The sequence below is a fragment of the Drosophila mojavensis genome, unplaced genomic scaffold (assembly GCF_018153725.1).
Source record: "Drosophila mojavensis isolate 15081-1352.22 unplaced genomic scaffold, ASM1815372v1 contig_16, whole genome shotgun sequence".
Lineage (NCBI taxonomy): Eukaryota > Metazoa > Arthropoda > Insecta > Diptera > Drosophilidae > Drosophila > Drosophila mojavensis.
In genome coordinates this window covers 2,734,133-2,751,331 of record NW_025318693.1, presented here as the reverse complement: position 1 = coordinate 2,751,331, position 17,199 = coordinate 2,734,133, and the positions used below count along the sequence as shown (strand labels likewise).

At 43.0% G+C, this 17,199-nt stretch overlaps 2 protein-coding genes across 4 annotated transcripts; both read left to right on the top strand.

Moving 5' to 3' along the window:
• Positions 1-2,163: 2,163 nt before the first annotated feature.
• Positions 2,164-4,800, top strand: LOC6573661 (myb-like protein Q). The gene is made up of 3 exons (XM_032733781.2): positions 2,164-3,392; positions 3,457-3,580; positions 3,645-4,800. The coding sequence occupies exons 1-3, from the start codon at positions 2,409-2,411 to the stop codon at positions 4,466-4,468; spliced, it is 1,932 nt and encodes a 643-aa protein (XP_032589672.1). The 5' UTR covers positions 2,164-2,408; the 3' UTR covers positions 4,469-4,800.
• Positions 4,801-6,037: 1,237 nt separating this feature from the next.
• LOC6573662 (protein bride of sevenless) lies at positions 6,038-14,512 on the top strand. 3 transcript variants are annotated; one of them, XM_015167059.2, is made up of 6 exons: positions 6,038-6,115; positions 8,778-8,941; positions 10,654-11,133; positions 12,045-12,494; positions 12,549-13,999; positions 14,055-14,512. In XM_015167059.2, the coding sequence occupies exons 2-6, from the start codon at positions 8,920-8,922 to the stop codon at positions 14,310-14,312; spliced, it is 2,661 nt and encodes an 886-aa protein (XP_015022545.1). In that variant the 5' UTR covers positions 6,038-6,115; positions 8,778-8,919; the 3' UTR covers positions 14,313-14,512. The 3 variants fall into 3 exon arrangements, with proteins under 3 accessions (XP_015022545.1, XP_015022546.1, XP_001999728.1); XM_015167060.3 differs by lacking the exon at positions 6,038-6,115 and adding an exon at positions 7,798-7,899; XM_001999692.4 differs by lacking the exon at positions 6,038-6,115 and adding an exon at positions 7,815-7,916.
• The last annotated feature ends 2,687 nt before the right edge of the window (positions 14,513-17,199 follow it).

Below are 17,199 nucleotides of genomic sequence, written 5' to 3'. Positions count from 1 at the left end.
TTTTATTTTATTTTAATTTTTTTATTCTTTATTCTTATTTTTTTATTTATTCATATTCATATAATTACAAATTTCATCAAGAATAATAGACCCCACAGCATGATTTCAAGATAAGTATAAACAGAAATAAGAAACAACATACATGTATGTTTGTAAGACGTCGGAGTGCGTGGGTGTTGCACGATGATATATATGTTGATCTTGACGACATCTGATAAATTTATGCATCTGTGTGAGACTCACATGAGTCTCCACCGGCTAATTGGGCAGCTCATAGAGTGAATTTATATATACAAATATATTCATATATATATTCGTACAAATATTCGCCATGTACTTATTTATTTTCTTTGCTTAAGACTTAACACGCGACAAATTACTGGCTGGACTTGTGTTTTGTACGCATTCTGTTGGATTTATGGTGTAAACTTGGAATGTTAAGTATGCATCATGAGAGTTTTGGTGCCTTAAGCCTGTCTAATGCGCTCTCGGTCCCACAGAATTAAGTATGCGTTATTTATGACTGTTTATGAATAATATCTATTTAAATGCCAGCGCGTGCGGGTCACTCCTGACACAGCTGTCCCACTCCCGGGCGCAACAGTTAATTTGCCCACAAAGCCGGCGAATGTAATCAGCAGTCCTCATTTAGGGAACTGAAGCTGAAGCTGAAGCTGATTATAATAAGTAGAGCATTTGGCATGACAAGGATAATGTCTGCACACATGCTTAGCCTCAGCACAGCTGCAACCGACATATGCAAATAAAGCTATAGAGTGCACGCTTATGAGTGCGATGATGAGGCACAAAGTGTTGCAGTGGAACTGAACAATTGCACATCAAGGCAACGGAGCACCGCATCTCCGGCAGACAGCGGCTATTGTGGTCAGCTGCAGCAAGGCGTTCGAACCACTGGCAGCTCCAGTGGTGCACACCAGACAGTCGTTGAAAATCATAAGTCATCAAAATGTTGACTGTTGTTGGCAATGCTTGACACGACTCGACTCCATACTTATACAGATGTGGGTACAGTGTGAGCAATAAGTATGTTAACCAATGAAACACATAGTTAGCACACAAAACTTTCTTCAGATCATTGTAAAATATAGCTCAATCAAAAGTTACTTATATATATATGATTCGAATTCATTTATATTTATTGCACGTGCGTATTCTTTTAAGAGTGACTGTAAGCCTTACTCTGCATGTGCGTATGTCTTGTCCTTGCGCATCGCATGCAACAGCTTGCCAACTATATTATATGCACAGACACTGACGCAGACACACACACACACACACACAGAGACAGCAATGCGTGATAGTGCGGCGCCCAGCAGTTGCCCAGCAGCGAACACGTCGTATGCGCAATTTGCATAATGAGCAAAGAATCAAAATGATGCCGCATGTGGAATGGTTTTGATTTCATAGCAACTCAAGGCAGCAACTAGCACAACAACACAACAACAGTCAGCTGACCCAATTACGTTACCACCAAAATCGTGAGCGTCTGTATCCGCAGGCATTCTATGATGTTTCGAATTTGGCTGCCTTAAAGCTATCATGTCGAAAGTGTACCGCCACTTAGGCAAACATTAAAAATTCCAGATGCGTCCAGCAGCTGACGAGCCCCAACGCCCGATACAACCAGCTGCCGAGCAGAGTTCAAAGGTAAACAATCTGATAAATTTCTTGCACATATTGGTATGCCGCGCATATTTATCTACGCCAATCCATGGGACTCAACCGAGCAAGCCAACCGCTTTACACATCGCAATCAGCGCCAAACGCGAAGCACCAAGCGCCAAGCACCAAAGCAGCTGAGCTCATTAGCATTTTGATTTGGTAAAATCAAACAAACATTTCCGGCAAAATGGTTGACAGCAAACATTGAACTTCGACTCATGTCATTGACTTTGCAAATGAGCCAGCAAAAATTGACGAAAGCACAGAGATCCAAAGTGTTCGACTTAATTGGAATACTCGAAATAAACTGATGCTTGATTTGATGAATTTACAATATCTATTTAATTTTCTTCAATATTTATGGTATTCAGATTTCATTTCAGTTTCAATTAATTTGAAATAAATATTCGAATATTGTTCTTTCGAATCTCAGCTAGCTCTGAGTGGAGCATCAAAATTCGTTCCCTTTGAATATGTCAAATCATTTAACCTTAGCAGTCAGTTGGATATATACAAATGCAAAACAATAAAAATTTTTATACATTTATCAACATTTCAGTTTACAAGTAACAAGAACTTTGTGTATTAAGGAGACCCCCTCAGAAAAAAGGGGATTATTGATGAAAATACCACAAGGAGATCTTGTTTTGCATTTCAAATTGTGTTTTACCTTTTGGCGGTAAGTTTCAGTTCCATTGCAAGGATCTATAGGCAAATTGTTAGGGATGGTGCGCGCTAACCGACGTAAGCCCATCGAAGAGGTATATGGCACCAAATTGGAGCCCATGCAGCCGGCCCGACTGCAGGTCATCCCGCAACCGGGCATGACCAAGACGGCCGCCATGCGCGTGAACTCCTCGCGCCAGGGGGACGCTCGCACCCAGCGCAGCTACGTGACTGCCAACGATTATTACATCACTACGAATGTGCCACTGAACGCCACGAATATGCGCGCAGCGCCCAGTGCCGTGATGACCCATCCGGCCAAGTCGGGTCAGCTGCCGGTGCAGCTCCAGCAGGCGTCCACCCAGATGGCCAGCTACGGATCGCTGTCGAACCGGCGGAGCAAGCCTAGCGCTCGGCAGCCGCTGACCGGCCAGCCGGCGAAGGTGCACTTTGTGCCCGCAGAGAGCAAGGCCAACTGCCATCCTCGTCCACATGGGCACGGGCATCCGTATGGCAAGGCGATGCCACTGCAGATGACACAGCGCACGGCCTATGGGCCGAGAGACTGTGAGATGGATCCCAATCCCACGGAACTGTCGGACAAGGATCAAATGCTCAATGCCAACTCGATGAATGGCCGCCGATCCCATGGCCATTCGCATCAGAATCCAAATCAGCAGCACCCACAGCATCCCCCACATCCCCTACATCCCCTACAGCACCAGCTACACCAACAGCAGCACTTGCCGAGCAACAATAGCATCCACACGAACATGCAGCAAATGCATCATCACTCGCATCAGAATATGAAGCACCAGCAGCAGCATCATCTGCAACTCCAGCAGCAACAATTACTTCAGCAACAACATCAGCAGCAGCAGCAACACCAACAACAGCAACAGCAGCAACAACGTGGTCCGGCGCATATGCGCCAGCGCGGCGGCATGCAGAGGACCGTTGTCACCGAGGAGGAGGAGGAGAAGGATGAGGATCCCGAGGAGTTCTTCGAGCTCATACGCCAGACCGTGAGAAAGGCCGTTGGCGTAAGTATCCACAGGCTGCTGGCCTTGCAGCCAACTGATCCTGATAGATCCATTTCGCTTTCAGACAACCATTTCGGATGTAATTTCGCGGAATTTCCGTGACCTAGCTAACAAAATGGAACGCTTCTCGAACGAGCTCAAGATGACCAATGAGAATTTGGGCAAACTGCAAACGGAGGTTACCAACAGTAGGTTATTCGAGTTTATTGCTTTCGCTTTCGGGGTCACGCATCCTTATGCTTCCTTACGCAGAGGTAATCCGCTACGGAGAGGAGAACACACGCCACTTTCGGTATCTGTGCATGAAGTCTGAATATGACAAGATGTTCTACCAGCAGCAGACACTGACTGCTGGCAATCAGCTGTCTGCTAAAGTGGCCCCGGCTCCAGCGATGTCCAATGCGAAGGCGACAGCGATGACGACCACGAGAGTTGCCAAGCAGGCGGCCACCTTCAACATGAAGGCCGGCAAGCAGCTGACGGGCAGGAAGCTGGGCTATGCTAGTCTGAAGAAAGCACCAATCGATTGCGTCAAGGAGCAGAATAATTGTGCATGTCGCAGCACTTCGAAGTCCTCACACCAGCAGGCGACGGAGGATCACCAGTCGTCATCGGATCAGAGCGTCAATGTCAAGTCCTCGGAGCTGGGTGTGCGCGAAGTGTTGGGGCAAATACAGCGCTTCTGCACACAGATGCAGCTGGGCGATATGAAGGAGGAGCAGCCGAAATACAACTCACAGACCGGCATCTGCAGCATGGATCTCAGCGAGAAGATAAGCTCCGGCTCCACCAATTTGCCACACGACAAGACTTGCAGCAACGCCAAGCCAAAGCCACACGCCCCAATCAATGCCACTCCAGCTGATGCTGTCGACGAGATGGACACTCCGGTCGACAGCATGGACGAGATTGAGATTGACAATTTCCAATACAGCTCTGATGAAATGTCCTCGTACAGTGATGACGACAGCGAGGTGAAATTCTCTGGCAGCGCCACAGCCCGTGCGCCACTCCAGTCATCCAGGGCTAAGCTCCCAGCCCAACACTCGAACAAAGGTGCCGGCGATGGTCAGTAATCTAGGCAAACATCCACACACACACACACATCAATACACACACATACTCACAAACAGTGAACGAATGCCAAAAGACGAGCAAGACTAAACAATCCAACTGAATTTTCCTGAGATCATCTTGCGTTGTGGTTTACTTTTTTTTGGATCGCACAAAATTTTAAATGTCAAGTGCTAAGCAGTGGGAAGGTGGGGATCACGAAAAAACGTTTGGATATTTTTTACTGAAAGAAATTTGTTCAATGCGTGACTTTGTTTTATTGCCTCAGGAAAATACATAAATCAATAAATGATTGCTGTATGATGCAATGATATGATACAAAAAACCAAGTAAAGGAAATGTCGATATTCTTTGCTATTTTTATAGATCTTTACAAAGGCAGAATTTGATGTGGTATTGCTAGGGGATGTACCCCTTTGCAAGGTAAGACATAGGATTCTCAGCATGAAATACGTGAAAAACATTACGATACTCTTTCGTATATACGCTCCTCCTATTGATAATACACAACCATCCATAAGCAGCTTGAAAACTCACTAAATAGATCAAGTACTTAATCATATTCTATCCATTAAAAGATCTCGTTTTTATTACGTCTGATTTACTAATTAATCAGCATTTGATCTCTTCATCTTCAATTATCTTTACGTGACACCTTATACTAATTTAATATAATAATAGCCATTTCAATTAGTCGTCCATATATTCCAGTCTTCTTCCTCTTTTTGCATTAGTTATTACCACACTTCAATTTGTTTTAAAAAACAGTAATCACTCTTGTGTTTTAAGCTCTATAAGAAAGCAACACTATTTTAAGAAAATTGGGTATAAAAAAGAAGAAAAAAAAATATGTATCAATAAATATAAATCAATATTCAGGAAAATAGTAATAATAGTTTCACAATGTCAAAAATATTTGGAATCTAAGATGGGATAAGTAATATGCAAATATAGTTTATTTTCCTATTAACTAGTTTTACATATTTCTAGCAATAAATATTTCGAATGTAGCATAAATTAACTTTATTATTTCTTAATTTTCACAATTTCCAGTATGTTTAAAAATAAACTTAAGGAAGGTATTATTCATCCCATGCTTAAACAATATTTGACATGTGTTTCTCTCTTTTGACAGGCAGCTTCAAAGCGTATTTCCGCTGCCCGCTTAGTAGGTGCTTACAACTGACCCATATATGCTGTCCGGCTACCTGGTACGTAATGCCCTTTGGTGTCACTAATAACTGCATAATATATTGACTGCAAAGAATGTACGGCTAAGCGCAAAGAGAAAGAGAGAGAGAGAGTGAGAACGAGTGAGAGAGAGCTGACACCAAAACTAGGCATAATTACAAGCCCAATGAAGGCCTGAGTGAGTGACTGACTGAGTGAATGAGTAAATGAGGGTGTATGTGCGTGTATATGTGGGTGCGTGTGTATGAGTGAGCGAGTGTATGCATAAATGCCTACCAAACGCTGGGCCGCTGCTCCACCCCCTGCACTGAGCTCTTGCATTTTTATGGGCTTACGGCTCTGCCGTGCAGCAGCGAGTGCTGCAGCCAAAACAGTTGATATATGGACGTGGTCGTGGTCGCGTGAATGAATGACTAACTGTAAAGTGAACGACTAACGGCTAACGACTAACGGCTGAGGTACCGTTTGTATTTTCCCTATCAGCTCGGTTACATAGTGCAATTCTCTGCTGGAAATTGCATAAACAAATTGAACATTTGGTCGAAATACTGCCAACTGTTTGGCTCGCTCAACTGTAATTAAAGCGCCCAAAGTCGCTCTTTGACATGCAGCCAGAAGGACGGTCAGACGGACAGACGAACGGACGGACGGACGGACGGAGGGTCAGAGTAATAGCAAACAAATTATACTTATGCAATGATATTGGGGCCTCGGGGCCAAGTGAATCGCCTTGACTGCAGCTGCATTTTCGTGTTGACATTAATTAAAAGTGTTATGCAAAACAATCTAAGCCGGAAATGCGCGCCCAGAAATGTCAATGTCCCGTTGGGGCATTTTAGCACGCTCTGCTGCCCATATTGCCATGGACACTTGTCAAGGACTTGGCCCATGCGGGACAAACTATTTATATTGAAACATTAAAGCGCTGTTTGTGCGCTTCATTCACTGAGCCGTTTATAGGAAAATCGTGGAATATATAAATATAATCAACTGTGCTGTTTTTCTGCTCCAGCACATATATAAATTATGTTTTATTCAGAATGCAAATGAATGCAAAGGAAAACAGCAAACAGATAGCAAAACAGAGAAAATGCTGCAGTAATGAAGATAAACAGATTTTTCATTTAAATTAATATACAAAGAGTTAAGCAAGAAGAAGAATAGCGAGAAAACTACTTTCATTATGTAGAAAATTGAATTTTATCTTAGTAAAATGTTTTCTTAGAGGAATGTTAAGAAAGCTGTATTCTTAACTGACTTAATAGCCCCACTTCAGGAGCCTTAGCCGTCGATAATAATAATAATTAATTAGCTAAATTGATAGTCTTTTCAAGAAAAAAATAAATAAAAAATAAATAAAATAAAAAATAAATAAAATAAAAAAAAAATTTAAAAAAAATTAAATAAAATAAAAATAAAATAAAAGTTCCTTTTCTTAACAACTATTAAATTAATTCATTTTTTTTTTTAATTTCTTTCTTTATAAAAAAAATCACAAATAATAAATAGATTAATTTAAATTATTTCTTTAATTCTCCTTTTAGAAAATAAACGATTTTTTTTCTATCTATTGGCTGTTCCTAAAAACTTTTTTTTTTTATTTTTTTAATTGACAGTTTATAGAAATTTCCATTTGGTAACTAGCAGCCTTATATATTATATTATTATTGTAGTAGAGAGAGAGGGAGAGAGTTTGAGGCCATGTTCAACCCCCTCGTCATGTCGCTGTGCGTGCGTGTAACTCAAAACCTGCTTCAATCAGCCGCCTAATTGTGATGACCAATGTTTGAACTGCAAACTTTAGCCGGCAGGCCACAAGACCAACAGGAAAGGGGTTAGCACAGCTCGAGCACGTCACAGAATGTGGATTTTTGTAATTATGAATAGCTTTTCACTCAAATATTCAAACGAGTGAGCCTCCGAGGTTGAGCGCATAACCATAACAACGCACGCTCGCTGTTGGCCCAAGCCAAGTTGGCCAAAACAAAACAAATAAAACAGGTGCAAAACACTACGAGGGTGGCTGATGAAATAGCACTCGAGAGCTCAGCGGAAAAAATAAAATAAAATAAAAAATACAAAAAAAGACACAGAAACAAAGCTCAATACAACATAATTGCAACGCGACTCGGTTTGTTAACAATTGTCAGTGCCGTGCCACATTAGGTTGCAGTTGCAGTTCTGCACCCGTTCGTAGGCGGAACACAAATTGATTGTCCATTCTCAAATAACAAAAAACCGAGTTGAGAAAATCAAATAGTATATACACACACATACATATACATACATACATATATGTAGTATATATGTGAATGGTTTTTGTGCTCGGCATTCAGTGGTCAAATATAAAACGAAAAACGTTTAATTGACCCCAAAATCAGTGAAGCGTTCTTTATATTTTATGTGCTTTAATAGTTGGAGTGAAAAAAAAAAAAAAAAAAAAAAAAATGGGAAAAACACAGAGCAGCTGAAAACACATGTGAACTCTGGACAGAAGTGAAAAAACATCTGTAAAAGTTTGTCAAGCTATAATCGATTCGATTGAAATAAAACTAAAACTAAAACTAAGAAGAAGATGAATAAAATGGAAAAGTTGGCCCTATTAACAAGCCAATTTGCATGGAATATCATTGCTGGCCATAACAGTTTCCGTAGAAAATACCTATTGATTTTCCTTTTGCTTGGCTTGCTTTCCACATTTTCCGCTGGCCGCCTTAAATAAAATGAAAATATGAAAAACTCAAACTAAAACGAAAACGAAAACTAAAATATTTGCCACCGCATTACTTTGCACAGATACGAATGAAAAGCGTGCAAAGGCAATTGTGCCAAAGTTTTCCCACTGTGTGTGTGTGTGTGTGTGGGCGGGTGGGTGCGGGTGGTCTTCAGTGCGTCTTTGTGTTAGTGCGACAATATTTAATGCGATTAAAGTGCAACACTCTCCCAAAGAGTGCGACGACAAAGCGACATGGCAAATGCTGAAATTCTGCACTAAAAGCGAAATGCATAACAATTCGCCAAACGCAGTTGAGCGCATTTCCATCCTATATTGGTTTTGCTTTCCGGCGCTAATTTTCACAATTAAATGTATTGTTTTTTTGTTCTCTTCATTCCTCGCAGACAACTTGTTTTGATTGCGATAATAAAAGCCTGCTAATTGTCCATAAATGTTGAGTGCAGCGAACGAATCGAACGAGAAGTGAATACAAAGCGAGCATTTCGTATTCAATTTAAATATTTAAAGCAACAATCTGAAGAAGCAATGAGTGGTTCCACTCAGTGGGGTAAGCATTGCGCACTCACTATATATACACTTCGCGTCATCAGGTTAGCGCCCCCCCTTACACTCATTTTCTTTTACGTTTTTCTCTTTGCCTATTGCACACAACTTCTTGGTTTTTTTTTTATTTCATTATCATCATATGAGATGTCTCTCATACCAAAAAAAAGCGCGAGTGAAAACCCGTTATGTTTTATTTTCTATCCTTCTCTATTTTCGCAAAAAATGTGTGCACTTATTTTGCGTCATCAGATTAGCGCCCCCAAATGCAATTGTAATTATCTTGCTTATTTTGGCAATTACACTCACCAAATTTTTTGTGAAGCTCAAAGTATTCAATATATTTATAGTATGGGTAAAGAAACAGTTTTATCTTTGGTTGAAAATCAAAGATTGAGGCATACTTTGAATCTAGACTATGCAACCATAAAATTACTGAAAAATCAGGAAAAAACAGAAAACTAAGTGGCAATTTTCTTACAAATAGGGAAAACTATGGAAAAAACTATATAAGCGGCAATAATCAAGTGATTTCTGAAGGAAATAAAAGAGCATTAGTTCGAGAAGCTTCGAATTCCCACGAATCGACCACCAAGATTAGGGTTAAAATCAGTGTTAGGACGAGCTTATCAACGGTCTAAAGAGCAATTAAGAAAGTTAATTACTTAAAGAAACAGAATGTAAAAAAAAAGACACCAGTCGATATGCTGAGAAAAGAAATACGCATTAATTTTGGCCGGGCGAATATGACGTGGTCTACCCAATGGCAGCATGTTGTCTTTTCTGATGAGAAAATTTGAATTTGGAAGTAACTGATGGATATAATTATTATATCCATGACCTACTCATAGAAGAACATTATTTGGAATGGTTTCCAAGCCGCTGCGGCGGGGGGGTGGTGTGGCATTTGTGTAGGTATCAATATCTTACTACAGCACTTGCAAGCTTCAATTTTTGACATCGCGCATGAACGCATAGGACCATAATATCGTGTTTAAAACTGCTGTTCCGCATTTCTGTAACCTGTCTGATAACCGGCATTAGATTTTCCAGCATGATAATGCCCCAATTCAGACCGCCCGATCCCTGAAGTCCTGGATTCAGGGCCAAAAAATTGATCTCATGGAGTGGCCACCATACTCACTCGACCTTAATATCATTGGAAACGTCTGGGGATGGTTGGTCAGGAAAGTATATGAGTCCGAAAAGCATTATTGTGCAAAGATAGAGTTGATCGAAGGTACTGAACACGCTTGGTCAACCATATCCTTGAATAATATTGAACAACTTTATAATTCCATTCCTAATCGAATTTTTTAAGTAATTTCAAACAAAAAACGGCACTACGCACTACTAATATTACTTAAAAATAACAATAGCTTAAAATACAGGTGTTATTTTTGGTAATTAACTTAAATAAATTGAATTTAGCGCAGGGGGCGCTAATCTGATGACCAAATTTTTGTTACATGTTTTTTGTACATTTTACAAAAAAAAATTATTAAAAAATAATCCTTATTGTTAGAGTAGCCATTCTTTTTGTATTTTAAAGAGAAATAAATGGAGTATAATGTAAAAAAATTTCAAAGATGGAGCTCTGCTGGTTTAGATTTTATTTAGCTTTGAGGTTGAGTGTAAAGGGGGGCGCTAACCTGATGACGCGCAGTGTATATATGTTTATATAAAGAGATATTTCATTAATTCCCATCTTTGCAGCGATATTTTGCCTGCTCATCACCGTAAGCTGCATAGCTCACTGCCATGGAGCAGGCGCTGCCACGCCCACCAAGAAGGCGGCTCCGCTGCGCATTACAAAACCACAGCCCATCAGCAGCACCACTGCGGCCCCACCAACGACCAGCGTGTACAGCAGCAGCACCACAGGCGAGCTGCTGTCGCCTCTAATTTACTCCACGACGGAAGGAACCGCAAGCAGCGCCAGCAGCATCACGACGGCAGACGACGGCAGCAGCACAACTGCAGCGGGCAGCCTGGTGCCAGAGATTTGCATAACGGGACTGCAACTGACACTGACCAATGCGGCTGGGGAGCAGGTGGTGCGCACGCAGCCAGAGCTGGTGCAAATCATCGAGGGCGACGTCATGCTGAGTGTGCTGACCAGTGATCCCGTCTCGGCGATGTTTGTCATAAATCGCGTGAACCAGGCAAATCTCATCTCAGCTGACTTTGAAGTCGGTAAGTAATATGATGGTCAAATACTACCCCTATAAGATGATACACTTTATTCAAAAGTAGGCATACGATCTTCTTATCTAAGTAATTTTATGTAATTAGTATATTATAGTTTTTAAAGCGATTTTTGAACCCTGAACCCATTGAAAATGGGAAATCAGGGTGTAATGGTTTTGTGAAAAAGTATGACGAGCTGAGTCGATTTAGCTCTGTCCGTCTGTCCGTCCGTTCGTCTGTCCGTATGTTTGAACGCGTTGATCTCAGAAGATATAAGAGCTAGAGACTTGAATTTTTTTTCTAGGTCCCCTAATTCACCCCCTCACCCTCAAATTTGTAAATGACGTATTTCAAATACTAAGGACTTGTGCTTTGGCAAATACATGCATATCCATATTATAATCATAATCTAAAAGTTTCATGAAGATCGTATGTTCACAAGAAGCTATTAAACAATTAAGGTCTCATAGCAAGGGGTGCTTGGGTGCTTGTGTGCGTGGATGTGTGTGTGTGTGTATGCGTGTGTGTGTATGTGTGTGTATGCGTGTGTGTATGCGTGTGTGTGTGCGTGTGTGTGTTTGTGTGTGTGTGCGTGTGTCTTGTGTAAGCAGAAAGAAGCGAAAAATTATTGCTCGAATGGTTCAGGGGATCTCGTAGTCGAGCAGTCTCGACTACAGCTTTCTTACTTGTTTTTCTTTTACTGCTAAAGGAAAAAATGTCCTATCTGAAATTTAAATTATTAATTAATATTTTATTCATATGCAATTTAAACGGTTTTGAAAACTTTATATAGCCTATGCTCATCAGGGATAATGTAGAATTATAATATTGTAGTAAACTAATTTATTAATTTATTAGCTCGGTCCGTTACTTTTGGAAGCCATTATATGCCTATTCATATAAATTCCTCTTCGCAGGCATTCGCGCTATAACTGTGGACAATGCCAGCCTGGCTGAGAATCTGCTCATACAGGAGGTGCAGTACTTGCAGCAGTGCACTCAGTACTCCATGGGCATATTCCTAGACTATGATCTGTACAGACACCTCGAATCGGTAATCAGGGACTTGGAGTACAATGTGTGGCCCATACCCAGCACGCGTTCCCATCTCTTTCCCAAAGTGGCGCATCTGCTGCACCAGATGCCGTGGGGTGAGAAGACCGCCTCCGTGGAGATCGTCACCGAAACCTTGGATGTGTACAATGAGTTCATGGATGCCGCCAGGCAGGAGCACATGTGCCTGATGCACTTCAAGAGCGACGACAACATCTACATACTCTTCGGCAACAAGATGGCCAGTCACTTCAAGGAGAACGGCACGGTGTTTGCCGTGCCCACGGACCGTGCAGATCAGGTATTCCTAGAGGGTAAGTCCGACCTGAAGAGGTAGTCCGCTCTCGTTCTCAACAAGCTCTTTGCAGAGCTGCCTAACAAGGCTTTCGTTCTGATGGAGAATGACATCGAGCTGCGAGCGGGTGACCTGGATCCGATGCCCACGGAGCTCGACGAGGTGCTCATTGGCAAGAGTGTGCTGCCCTCGCGCGTCCTAGTCTTCGCCAGCCCCGTCGTTGATCTGATGAACTGGCTGCGCGCCTCGCTGGCCAAGCACTGCAAGCGCGATGAGGACCTGTATGTGCTGGAGAGCTGCTTCAACTTCCTCAACTTCATCGAGGACTGGCGCACGCCCGAGTACCGGCGACCCCACGACACGCAGGAGCTGTTGGCGCTGCTGCGCATGCGCAAGCTGTCCACGTCCATGGTCTTCCAGATGTACCAGAAGAAACAGGAGACTCTGGATGTGATAACGGGCGAGTCGCGCATGGAGCTGCGCGAGATCGCCTCCCAGAACTTTGTGACCAACGTGACCACCTACTACCACTACAATCGCGACAATCACACCAGCCTGGAGCTGAAGACGAAGTTCGGCTTGGTCTTCAACTGCCAGTACACGGTGGGCGACAATCGGCGCCATCCGTTCGTCTTCGACGGCGAGAGCGTCATGTTCTGGCGCATCAAACTGGACACCTGGGTGGCAGCGGGCCTGACGGCCGCCATTCTCGGCCTGATCGCCACGCTGGCCATTCTGGTATTCATTGTGGTGCGCATCTCGCTGGGCGATGTGTTTGAGGGCAATCCGGTCACCTCGATCCTACTGCTGCTGTCGCTCATCCTGGTCTTCTGCTCCTTTGTGCCCTTCTCCATGGAGTATGTGGGCGAGCAGCGTAACTCGCATGTCACCTACGAGGATGTGAACACCCTGAACACGCTCTGTGCCGTGCGGGTGTTCCTGATGACGCTCGTCTACTGCTTTGTCTTCTCGCTGCTGCTCTGCCGTGCTGTGATGCTGGCCTCGATCGGATCTGAGGGCGGATTCCTCTCCCATGTCAATGGCTACATTCAAGCCGTCATCTGCATATTCAGCGTCTTTGTCCAGGTGGGCATGTCCGTGCAGCTGCTGGTGGTCATGCACATGGCCTCCGAGAGCGTCTCCTGTGAGAACATCTACTACGGCCGCTGGCTCTGGGGCCTGATGGCCTACGATTTCCTGCTGCTCTGCTGTCTGGTCAGCCTGGTGCCGTTCATCTATCGCTCGCAGCGCAACTACCGCGAGGGCATCCTGATCGTGATTGGGGGCGTGCTCATTCTGATCATCTGGACCGCCTGGATCATCCTATCGCTCTTTGGTGACGAGTGGCGGGATGCGGCCATTCCATTGGGACTGCAGGCCACCGGCTGGGCTGTCCTGGTGGGCATACTCATACCACGTGCGTTCCTTATTGTACGGGGCATTGAACGCTCGGATATTGCCCAGGCGCTGCCCTCGCTTACCTCCCTGGCCTTTGCCCAAAACAATCAGTATTCCTCCGAGCAGGTGAGTTCTTCCATTGCAGGCCATTCGACAGCCTCCTGACATCTCCTTCTTTCAGAGCGTTTATGAGTGTGTAAATCCTGCTATGCGTCACTGTTCGCAGGAGGAGGTGAACCATCAGTCGCCCAGCGAGATACCCACGTTGCCTCTGCGCGGCGGCGGTCCACGACGTCAGCAGTTCTTTGCCAATCTTCGCCAGGCCAATGCCAATATCAATCCGCAACGTCCACCGCCACGCCCACAGCAGAGTCCCTCACGCTCCTCCGTCTGCTCCCTGCCGCCCTCACCCGAGCACAGCAAGATCACACGTTTCTGAGCGGATCCGGGAATAGATCCGTAGACAGACCTAACCAGCACACCCCAACTTCCGTTCGAGCTCTAGTCAAAGCGCCAAGAATGTGCATTAATTAAATTGCTGTATTCTATTTGTTAATCTAACATTTTAATTATCGATGACCCAATAACCCATGGCCATTTAAGACTTTCATAAAAATAAATGGATAAATACGAGAAACATATTAAAAATCGATATTATTGAATATAAATAAATATGATAAAGCTAATAATATGAATATGAGTATGAAATGAATATAAATAAATGAATAAATATGAAATACAAATGTTAAAAATTTTGTTTTTGTCAATTTTTCAATTATTCTTGTTTATACATATAAGAAACTAGCAAGGTATTTAAGAAACTAGCATTGAAAGTAATAACATTATTTAATAGTAGGCAAAGACAATTGTAGAACGTGTAGAGCATGAGAATTGAATAGATGGAAGCATACATTTTGATTTAAGGAATTAAAAATACAATTATTTTTTTTAAAGTTTAATATGTATTGTATAGATTTAAAAAAAAAAATAACATCAAGAACATATAAATATTTTATATTAACTGATAGCTTAAAATCCGGGTAAGTTTTATAGTTTTATAGCTAAATCAGCATGTCTGTTAAATCAATTTAAATGCAGCAAAATCTGTTTTTTAATTGAGGCCCCAATTCAGGCCGTCCTTCAATGCCTGAACCGCCCGCTCCGATAACTTTTGATTTGCCTGGTTGATGCCTTTGCTAAGTGAAAGCTTTCCATAGCAAGCTTTCTAACGGTAACTTTAATTGGCTTTATAGACACGTGATTATTATAGAAATTGGCTCAAGACGCCCAAAAGAAAACTCAATATCCTCTTTGCGTCACGCGACACTGGCGCCCATTGTTTGGCCTTGAAAAGGGGCGGAGTTTTAGCGTTATTTATGTTTTGTGAGTGTGTGTTTTGCTACATTTATGCGTGGGCCGCTGACGTCAGGCCGCCAATGTCCGCTGCGAGCATTGACCGTGGCACATGAGAAAATGCGCAACAAGACATCAGCTATAAATGTTTGACCACAGAAACTACCAAAGTCCGCCAAAAAACACAAAAAACAAAACAGAAACAAAAATCTAAGCAACATTGCAAGGCCGCCAAAGAACACGCGACTATCTGAAATGGCGTCGCTTTTAAACGCTGTCGCCACGCGCCAAGCATTAGATTCAGAGCAGAGAGGGGAGGGGGGGGGTGAGGCTGGCAGCCGCAGTAAAGTTATGCCGACAAGTTTTATCTGGCTGGCAACGGCAAGTAGAAGTACGTGTTGTGCTGGCCAAATTTGCGTTGCACACTTTGTGGGGCGAGTAGTGGCGGGGGGGTAGGCGCGTTGCTTTTGGCGTACTTCCGGCATAATTTGCACTCCATTTGCCCAAGCACACAGAGAGCACCGAAACACACCGAAAACACAGAAAACATCTTCGCCAGGACATTTGCGCAAATTTGCTTTGCCTTAAATCAAGATAACAAGCAAAACGTTTTGTATTTGCTTTTGACACAAATTTTTAATTAAATTTGCAATTTGGCAAAGCCATTGTGCGTTTAATTAAACCTGTGCCGAGAGAGTAGATGGCTGTAAGGATACTTCCCTATACAGGCTTGAGCTGATTCAATTATTTAATCATTATCTAACGACGCAGTTGCCGTCCCTATTATTTCTATTTATATATTTAAGCTCTGCTAATTGCATTCAAGAACTCACAAGCTGACTGACTGTGTCCATTATAATTGCCAGCGTTATCCTGGCTGCGAGTGGAGAGTGTGCGGCACTTAGCTGTCAAAAGCTCTGCTACGTGACATTATTAAGAGTGCAGTCGTCCATCGTGCATACACTGACCGGACCGGCCACCCCCCAGACAGACAGACAGACGGGCGGACGGACAGTCGAACTGTCTGCCGGGGTGCGTATGATTTATGAGTGGAACGCAACTAATGATGGCACATCCGTTAGATGGCGGGCGTGCCAGGAGGCGCAAGGCAATGCCACTTGCACATGGACATACATATCTATACATTAATAAATAATATGGAAACTACTGCGGCTGCTGCCAGCTGCAAAGCCGAACAGCAGGTCGATATTAAATGATCATTACTGCAAAGAAAACAGAAGCAAAAAACCAAAAACAAAACAACAAAAACGGTTGCAAACTTTTACAATTTTAACCAAAATATCGTGTGATACTCATGCTCAAGTTAAACTTGCTGAACTTGCTAAACTTCCAGCCAATAACAATTGAGACATCTGCTCATTGTACAGCCTGTCGTTTATTTATTTTACTTATTTTTATTTTATTTTTATTTATTTATTTTTTTTTATTTTTGCACATTGTCATTTGTCACATGCCAAGAGGGCTATAAATGCGTTACGGAAGGCAAAGGCGCAGGCTAAGGCAATGGCGAAATTTGCCGGCTGCATGATTCACCAGGCTTTTCTTTTTGGTTTTGTGACGACATCAACGCATGCCGACGCCCCCGCAGCGCGGCATAATACATATTTTGTTTAAGGTTATCTGTCGTCGGGCTGCTTAACTCGCATTTGCCAAACTCATTGGCATGTCGCCAAAAATTTCGACGCCATATCCACAGTCGCGTTGGCCATTTGATTATATTAGTCATGCTTACAAAAAAAGCCATATGACGCTTGGGCACCCGCTCGCCCAGCTAGTGAGCCACCCAGTCAAGAAGCTAGAGCCCACAACAGCTTTTACTACACACACACACACACATACAAAAGACAACGTCAACGTCAGTCGACCCTTATTTTATGGTACTACACAAAAAAAGGGAAAAAACATGCCCTACCATATATAGACGGGGCTTAGAGACGCGGCAGGACGAACAA

Coding starts and splice junctions, on each gene's coding strand:
- LOC6573661 (XM_032733781.2), top strand. CDS start 2,409: ATGGTGCGCGCTAACCGACGTAAGCCCATCGAAGAGGTATATGGCACC. Junction 3,393..3,456: donor CCGTGAGAAAGGCCGTTGGC/GTAAGTATCCAC, acceptor TTTCGCTTTCAG/ACAACCATTTCGGATGTAAT. Junction 3,581..3,644: donor GCAAACGGAGGTTACCAACA/GTAGGTTATTCG, acceptor TTCCTTACGCAG/AGGTAATCCGCTACGGAGAG.
- LOC6573662 (XM_015167059.2), top strand. CDS start 8,920: ATGAGTGGTTCCACTCAGTGGG. Junction 8,942..10,653: donor GAGTGGTTCCACTCAGTGGG/GTAAGCATTGCG, acceptor CCATCTTTGCAG/CGATATTTTGCCTGCTCATC. Junction 12,495..12,548: donor AGATCAGGTATTCCTAGAGG/GTAAGTCCGACC, acceptor AGCTCTTTGCAG/AGCTGCCTAACAAGGCTTTC.